At 34.7% G+C, this 9,381-nt stretch overlaps 1 protein-coding gene across 2 annotated transcripts in view; it reads left to right on the forward strand.

Moving 5' to 3' along the window:
• The window catches only part of VEGFC (vascular endothelial growth factor C), a 73,219-nt gene that overhangs the window by 56,367 nt on the left and 7,471 nt on the right, over positions 1-9,381 (forward strand). For both annotated transcript variants that reach the window (XM_066185935.1, XM_066185936.1), the window contains exons 4-6: positions 4,772-4,923; positions 7,477-7,586; positions 7,820-8,150. In XM_066185935.1, the coding sequence (XP_066042032.1) occupies positions 4,772-4,923; positions 7,477-7,586; positions 7,820-8,150 (593 nt within the window). The remainder of the gene's footprint in view (positions 1-4,771; positions 4,924-7,476; positions 7,587-7,819; positions 8,151-9,381) is intronic.

Genomic DNA, 9,381 nt, shown 5'->3' on the forward strand with positions numbered 1-9,381 from the left:
CCAAAACCTTTTTTTTAGTTGCTAAGGGATATTTATACAACCAGGATTGAGATGTGAGATAACTTCTTAATTAAGATACAGTACAAGATCTATGACAATACTTGAAGACTCCTTAGGCTAATTCACAAACTGCAGTAGATCTTCTCCTGACTGCAGTAGCCCTGTTTGTAAGTGGTGGCTTGTCTAGTAAGGATCTATAGGAAATTTGACTGGTTGGGTTTTCATTTTGTGGTGTGGTTGTTTGGGGTTTTTCTCTTATTTGTTATCAAACAGCTGTTCTCTGTTTCCATGGCACAAATAATTCAACAGTGGTCACAAAGATTGTGGAGCTATCCGGTGCAGTTATAGCCTGTCCCTCAGCAGCACTTTTTTATGCCCCACTTACAGGCACTTGCTTATAGGTTGGAGAGAAGCAGAGAGCAGATGTCAAAGAGCTGTTTCATCCCATTCTCCCTCTTGGCTGTCAGGAAGGGCATTTTTTTGGCTTCTTTTAGATCACTTTTTGTAAAAGTCCTAAATCATCTTTTTACATGGTTACAGTTATAGTCCCTCAAGGGAACGCATCTATCCAAGCAGATCAAAATTAGATTTAGAGGAGCTTTTCTCACAGGAAACAAGTTAATGTCTTGAAGTTGCTTGCCCAGTTTTGGTTGTGTGTGGTGTTCTTTTCCACAATTCAGAGATATTCCATAAGAATATTCAGTTGTTTTCAACATTACCATTTCTACCTTTTCCCATGCATTTTTCTGTTAGACTAATTATTGTAGTGATATTGTAGGTAGTTTCAATAGTGAGAAATATACAAGTTCCAAATGTTTTTTGTTAATATTTATGGGAAAAGAAAGGGACTGAAATAGAAAAAGATAGAATAAGGAACACAAGCATATTAAATAAATATGAATGTATTAAATCAAACCTGTTGTTATATCCCACATAAGCCTTGAAAGAGTTTTTCAAGAAAGTTCAACAGTAAAATAATGATGATGTGCCATTTCTCAAATAGTTTATTTTCATTCTTTTCAATATAGAGATGTTTAGTTTTGAAATCACTCTTATGTCCTTAGTTTAAAAATCTCTCTAGACACATTGTACTGTGTTACACTGGTTATATTTGGCTGGCCTTACCGACACTTTAGAAAGTGCAAAGATCACAAGTGATGGAAACTTAGACTCAATCAGTTTTAGGGAAACTTGCCAAAATAAACCACAGGCCATCAGAAGAACATGGAGCAGTTAATGTAAATCTTGGGAAAAAAAACATACATAAATCCTGTATTTGAAAAGTATCTAGAATGATGGCCTTCCCACATAATAACAGTTTTGATATATTTCAGAAGTCTGTGAGCATAATAATAATTTTATGTATGCTGATACAATGGATATTGGCACACATGATGATAGTGCTGAATAAATTAATTTAGCCACTGAAGCAAAGAAATACTTTGTACAAAAAGCCTCAATTTTTCTGGTAAGTACACTGTGAAGTCCTTCTAGTGTACAGAAGAAGCCATCAAGGCCATGGTTCAAAATTGCATGCCTTTTGGGGCTTTGAGTAACCTGATCTAGTGGAAGGTGTCCCTGCCCATGGCAGAGGGGTTCTAATTAGGTGATGTCTAAGGTCCTTTCCAAACCAAACCATTCTATGATTCTAAGTATCAGTGAGAAGGAATATATGGAAAATTGCTTTTTCCAGAGTTCTGATAGCCCTCTTTGTTAACATATTCAGAGATTCCCATCTTCTGTTAGATTTTTTTTTCTTTTTTTTTAAGTTTAAAATCATATGAAGTTCTAGGTTGTGGACAGTACTTGGAAAAGAAACCCTAGGAATGGTGTAAAAGACTGGAAGACCTGCCATCTGGTTTTTTGTAATAAAACAGCCTTAGGCTGGCTGAATGGCACATGTTGAATTCTTATTAAATGCATTAATTATTTATGGCTTTCAATTGTTCTTCAATTATACAGAGCTTCACAGAGAATATGTGGTGTACTCTGAGGTTAACAATGTATTGCTGATTTATGTTTACAGTTCGCAGCTTCTCTGGAGGAGGACAGAGCTTTGTGATTATGTTGGGGCTGGGGGTGTTGGTTTTTTTCTTTTTATATAGATATTACTCTTTAGTTATACAATCACTTATTGCATCTGTTGTTGCTTTCCACTGGTTTCCTGACAATGCAGGTGGCAAAAAGGTACAGGACAGCATGGGCAAGTTGAGTCTATTTTTTTCTTTTATTTGCCTCTGACTAGAACAATACTCATAAATTCCTGTTTTATTTATTATAACTACTAACACTTCTCTGAGCAATAAAAGCTCTCCACTTTCCAAAGACTTCTCTCATTCCTATTGCTATCAGATCCTATGTCCTTCTGGGACTGAAACTCATTCATTGTAGTCTGAATATCTGTCTTTAGGCATTGGTACCTGAAGGAAATGCCTTTTCCCTTTAGAGGGAACTAGTCGGTTTTTTATTGTAATTTAAAGTTGAAAATGAGGAGAAGATTTGAGCATCTAAGAATGCACTAAATCCAATCTTTTAAGAGAATGAGGGATCAAACAGATATATAAGCCATTTGGTCTCCAAGAAGAATTACCCATTTGGGGCGTGTGGGTACCAGCAATAGAAACCACAGCCAACAATGGTGCCAGAAAAAGAACTGAGAACCAGCCTCATACATAGATGTTATGAGGCATTTTTAATAGAAATATCCTTTCTAGGCATTGACATTTGGCTGTTAAATGTTGCCAGACATTCCCTATAGTGGCAGCAGATGTTGAACATATTGTTCTGTTGTATGAGGAAGGTGAGCAAAAAACAAATTGTAGATGTTATCAAAACCGTAAAACATTGCTTATGGTCAGGTTTACATAATCTGAAATGTTTTACTTAGATGAAGATTCAAACATAACTTATGCATGTTGAGAGTTTATTCACTTAAATTGTTTCACTGAATAAACAGTAGCAACTTTTGGGTGATGTAATTTACATTCGTATTAAGAGACTTTATTTGAACAAACTGAAGGTAATTTGAGGAGGTCAAGGAAGCTAGACTACTTTAATATTGTTTTACTAGACTTTTTTCTTACTGCACCACTGAAGTGTTAATGGGAATAGTTGTTAGCAGTATTCATCTCCTAACTGATACCTTTCACAGCTTTAATGGAAGGATAAATGTAAATTAAGATTAATATACATTCACCATCATTTCCATTTCCATTACCATGATTGATACATCTCAGCTGTTTTTGTGACATTTCTATCAGTGATCTCCTGAAGCTGAGTAGGACAGTTGGGCAGAGACCTGCCTCTTTCAGGTGCTTTGGAAATGTAGCAGTTCTCCTGTGCTGACATCTCCAGTGGTCTGGAGTCTGCAGTTAGGTCCATTCACAGACTCATGCTTATTTCATTTTCTAAGATTTATCAGTTTGCTCTGTAGCGGATTTTTATTTCAGCTTTAGAAAAGCAAGTTCATACTGTCACGAGAGAACAGAAAAAACAAGATTCTCTTTATGTGTGTAATATTCTAATAAGTTCATACTCTTTGTTCTGTCCATCAATTCATAAATATCTTCTAAGAATCAGCTTTCTAAGCAAGTGAATGCATCCCATAATGCTGTATTTTATATTTTGAAGCATTTAAAATTACCAGTATTCTGATTACATTTGCATGCTGCCTATATGACATACTCTAAAGTTACAGATTTTTAAATAGCATTGCAAATACATCTCACCTAAAAATTAGTCTTTTTATACAATCCTACCAACTGGAACTGGAATAAAAAGCAATGACTGTTTTTAAAGGTAGTAAAGACCCCAGAAGATGCAGAAATGTTCTTAAATGTATTTGGAAGACTGATTGAACACCTAAAAGGCAGCAGTGCACTGTTGCCCTTCTTAAACACTATAAAAAATCAGCTTTTAAGACTTGGACCTAGTATATTTGTCCTAACTTTTCAGGAGACTTTTGAGACTTGAGCCTTACAGCAAAGCCTACTTAATTTGATAAAGGAGATGTCCTGAACTGAGAACTGAAATTAGTCTCTCTGTTTCTCTGTTATCACTTCTTCAGTGACACCTTATAGTAAAATTGAATTTTTCCTCTTTCATAAATTGAACTATAATTCCCACTAAAATTAAGATTTTGTTAATTCACATATAGATTATTTTATCAGTAGTGGATATTTCTTAATACTTGAAATATATCTTGAACTATTTTTTTTTCAATCAGGATAGGAATGTAACTTGTGCAGATAAATACTAAAATACAAATACTAAAAATCTTAAAAATGCATTGTGCTGTAGTTCAAGCGTTATCCATCCAGAATTGGTTGTATCAAAGTCCACTATACTGCAATTTTACATAAGCTTTTGTAATTGTACAACTCATGCACAATAGTAACTTACTGTCTTCTTTTTATTATCCTTTAGGTTTTCAAAGCACTTTCCAAATGTTTCATTTTGGATTTTTTTAAAATGCTGCCAATTTGAAGTCACCTCCTGTAGAAAAATGAGTTCTTTGAATATTTTCCTCTTGTACATTAAATGTTGTAGTAAACAAACTAACACATAACAGAGTTTAACATTAAAAATGTTAATTGTCATGACATAGCTATTGTATTCATTTTGCACATAATTATTGTTTAGCGGTATAATTGAATGCTGGAAGACAAAAATAAAATCTGAACTTAAATTGGTGATAGGTTTTTCCTATGTCCTTCCATTAGTTTTGGTTGGATCTATAAAAGCAGTTTTTTGCTTTGCTTGCCTTGTGTAGCTGTTTGAGATTACGGTGCCGCTGTCGCACGGCCCCAAGCCCGTCACGGTCAGCTTTGCCAACCACACGTCCTGCCGCTGTATGTCCAAGCTGGATGTTTACAGACAAGTCCACTCCATCATCAGACGGTCCTTGCCAGCAGCACAAACCCAGTAAGTATGAGCTTGTCTCCTTTCACATTATCAGCAAGCCTATGTAATTCAGATTTAAAATACTTCTGGGAAGTTCTCATGGTTACAATAGGCGAACTGCGCATAGCAGTAGCAGAATACATTCTGCAAGGGAGCTGCCATTATTTTACACAAAGAGAATTTTACTAAATTAACATCACCATTTTACCCGGAAGGTAAACTGGAGAGAGGACTTAAAACTGAAGAATAACTTGTGTGAGATTTGCTTGATGAAAGAGCTACAATCCAACTGAGACTTTAAGAAAACATCAGCAAAATCAATTTCTTTTTAAAAGAAAAGCTAAAAATATCTTTGAGAGAAAAATGTTGTCTCCTAGTTAGTTACAATCTGTATTTTCATATTTTAAATGCTTTTTTTTAAACCTTGTTTTTTAAGGTAATATTTAACCTACAAATCTTTTTAGACATACTCATATGCCAGAGGTGCACATAAAATAGAATGAAAGGGGAAAATAAAGGGTTAATTGGCATTCCACAGGAGTAGCGTATTGATTTTTTTGTGATTGTTATTTTGAATGAAAATGTCACAGAATCTGGCACCAGAAATCTGATTTTAAGTTATTAAAGCAGTTGAAGATCTCCTTCCTTAATTTAGAGGTCTGAGGGATGATTTTATGATGTATAAATATTTAGAAGGTCAAAATACATAATAGAGTAACAGTTGCTTTGAGGACAAATCATTAACTAGAACCCAAACTGAAATGAATTTAATTAGGTGAGTGAGTAGAACAAATTTCTCAGCGGTTTTAAGTATTTTCCTCAGTGGTTTCATTCTGTTTGTCTGGATGTTTTCTGACACATTCCTAAAAATAGATTATATTCTATTTGAGTTTAATTTATTGAATTTGTTCATCAAAAAATGGATCATAAACAATGGCTTGGAAATCAATATTAATAATTAGTTTAATTACATAATTAACAGATTATTTTTAAATAAAACAAACCCAAGAGTCAAGAAGAAAGTCAAATTATATTGACTCTCTCCAGCTTCTCAGTGTTTCTAAATTAAGAGCAGTCGTAATGACCTGTGCAAGAGTTTATTCTGGCCAGGAATCAGCTACCTGTAGCTGAGGGGGGTCAGAGTACAGATACCAGACTTAGACCAGCTGTTTGCTTCAACAGAAGTAAGACAAATAGTTGTAGATCAGAATATATAAAGGTCTTCTCTTCTGTTACTTACTGTCTTTAAGTTTAGAATCTATGGCTTTGTGCAATAAAACAGGCAGGAAGGTTTGGTGGGGGTTTTTTGTGTTTTTTGGGTCTTTTTTTTTGTTTGTTTTGTTTTTCTTGTTGTTGTTGTTGTTGTTGTTGTTGTTGTTTGGTTTGATTTGGTTGGTTGGGGTTTTTTTAACAGAATACAGTAATATGTCAGTAAATTATCCGTACTATTTCTCAAGTGGAATTGGAAGGCAGGCTAAAGGGAAGTGTATGCCAAGTGAGGCAGCAAGAGTGAGATCATTAGTGAAATGAAATCAGGAAACACCAGTTTGATAAAACATGAGGCGATGCAGGGTGATGTTAAACCACAGCAGTCTTTACAACCAGAGTGATTTAGTGTGTTGAAGGGGAGTGGTCTACTTGAATGATGATCATGGAAGGATGTCCCAGCACCTGCATTTTTGAATGTGTGAGTAATGGTGCTCAAGGGAATGAAAAGTGCATAAAATGTGTAATACAGGTGTTGCCTTAAAAGATTAGTAGGATTTTATAATTACTACAGAAACAATGAATTAATGACACAGCCGGGATACATGAAGTTAGGCTTGACTTGTTCAAAGATGTGATGTCAGCTGTGGTGATAAAGAAATTGCAAGCAAGGAAGATGAGATAGTACACATAAATATTCTATCAGTGATTCACCAGATAGCTCAGTTCACTCATTCTTTCAAAAGGCAACAGCTGCTGTTTGGATTTTTTGCTTTCTTTGCCACCACTACCTTGGCTGCAAACTGTAGCAGGAAAAGAAGACTAATGTGTTAACTTGTTTATTGTCTTTATTTTTGAAGTGAAGAGGTATCACTGCTGGAGTCCAAGTCTTTAGGTTGGAGAAGGCTAGCCAGAATGAGTGACTGATGAGAAAGTGTCAGCTAATGGCACATAACTTTCACATAAAGTGGAACAGAATCTGATAAACTGATTTCATTCAACATGGAAAATGATGCCTGTTACCATGCAGTATTTGGCAAGCAAAAGAATTTTTATACTTTTCAATATGAGGCTTATGTTATAGTGTTAGGTCTATTTCCAAACAACATCAGCAAAATACAAATATCAGCTTCTAGAAGCTGGAGCTAGAACTTGAAATGTGAGGTTTCTTCAACAATTGGTTGAAAGTCTCTGCAGTGGGGAAAGCCTTTAGTAACAGATTTGACAGGAATAAAAAATAAAATTATGTATGAGCTGACACTCTTAGAAAGATATTTGTAATGGAAAGAAAATAAAGCAATCAACAGCTAAAATATTTTTTTCCTTAGTACTTATGGTAGTATATCAACAGAATTTTTAATTTCACAGGTGTCATGTGGCAAACAAGACCTGTCCGAAAAATCATATTTGGAATAATCAAATTTGCAGATGTTTGTCACAGCATGATTTTGGTTTCTCTTCTTACCTTGGAGATTCTGGTAAGCATTTTCCCTTAAAGCATCAAATGTTGTTCTGAAGACAAGAAGTTGTAGTAATTATTTGTATCTTTTTCTCCATGGATGCTACAACTGCTTGTTGCCTTTCTTTTGATATATGCTTGTTTTTGAAACACCATAAAAGATATGGATTTGCTTATTTCTTCACATAAAAATAGGTGAGAGAGTAGACACAAAATTCTGGTACTAGTGCAACTTGTCTGCTGCTTTTCTAGACACATCTGAAGGATTCCATATTTGTGGACCAAACAAGGAGCTGGATGAAGAAACCTGCCAATGTGTCTGCAAAGGAGGCGTGCGGCCCTCGAGCTGTGGACCTCACAAAGAATTAGACAGATCATCGTGTCAGTGCACGTGCAAGAACAAACTTATCCCTGCTTCCTGCGGGTCCAACAAGGAATTTGATGACGAAAAGTGCCAGTGTGTATGTAAAAAGACCTGTCCTAGACATCAGCCACTAAATCCTGCAAAATGCATCTGTGAATGTATAGAATCTCCCAATAAATGCTTCTTGAAAGGAAAAAGGTTCCATCACCAGACATGCAGGTAAAACCTGAGGTTTTATTTCTTTTATTGTGTTTAGGGCCAAAAATTTTGGGTTGTGACATTAGCTGTCTTGTTGAGTTGCTTTATAGTCTTTAGTAAACAGTAAGCCTGTCGTCAGTTCAGTTCTACCTTCTATGACTTCTATAATCTCTAAAAGGAAGCTACTAGGCATAAAAAGTGTTCTAAAGCACGCTCAGCAACAGTTACCACCGCTTCCTGGAACTTTTCTTTTCCTTTTTTCTCCTGGTGAAAATGATCACTTAAGTTCAAGCTCCCTGTATCTTGTTTAAAATCCCACTCTCTTTTTCTCCAAGAACTGAAAATTGCAATGCAAGTAACTCAAACATTCAGATAACTCAGATATTCCTAATTAGATTTCAGTGCTTAGTTTTGGAGATAACATCTTTCATTTCCACCTCCTAAAATTTGGAATCACCTAGCTCTGGGTGTTTTTTTTTCAAAAGCAGACATCTATAACTATAAAACAGACTGCCCACATTCATGATTTCAAATAAAATTTTGTCAGGAAGAAAATTCTGCCATTTCTTTATGTACCCCAGGACCCTTTTTTTTCCATGACTGCTACATCCATAGCATTAGCAGTCTCTATATAAAAATATGAATGACTTCAGGTTCTCAGAAACAAACAGTATTATTTTTCCTTTGTATATTTTGTGAAGAAAGTTTTCCTGAAAAATTCTCTTGTAAATTTCTTGAAAAAATTTCTCAATTAAATTATTTTTTTTAAATTTCCTAAACAATGCCACTTGGAGCAGAAGGATCACTTATTTTTAGTATCTGGGAAGTATTTTTATTATATGAATGACAAAGAACAATTCAGGCACTGCAAATGGAAAATATCAAACTGGGACATTTAAATGTCTGTGTATGATGCTTATCAAAAATTAATCCTATGTAATATTTCATCTAAAATGTAATTTGTTGGAATAAATATATTGAGATATATATATATAGATATATATATATATATACATTTCTTCATCTTCATAATGAAGAAGTGTCAAATGTAAGTAGTGACACTTGTGTTGAAGTCTCTAAAATGAGGGAAAAGATTAACTGGCATTACTTGTTTACCAATATTTCGCCTTTTAAGTGAAATAGAAGAGTCGTTAGAAACATCAGAAACATATTTTTTCTCTATAATTCAACTCAAATAGGTTCAATTTTATATTTGCAGAGGAAAGAAACCAGGCTGGTTGCATAAGCTCTA

Source organism: Chamaea fasciata, unplaced genomic scaffold, assembly GCF_029207755.1.
Source record: "Chamaea fasciata isolate MVZ Bird 193981 ecotype frontalis unplaced genomic scaffold, bChaFas1.0.hap1 SCAF_6, whole genome shotgun sequence".
Classification (NCBI taxonomy): domain Eukaryota; kingdom Metazoa; phylum Chordata; class Aves; order Passeriformes; family Sylviidae; genus Chamaea; species Chamaea fasciata.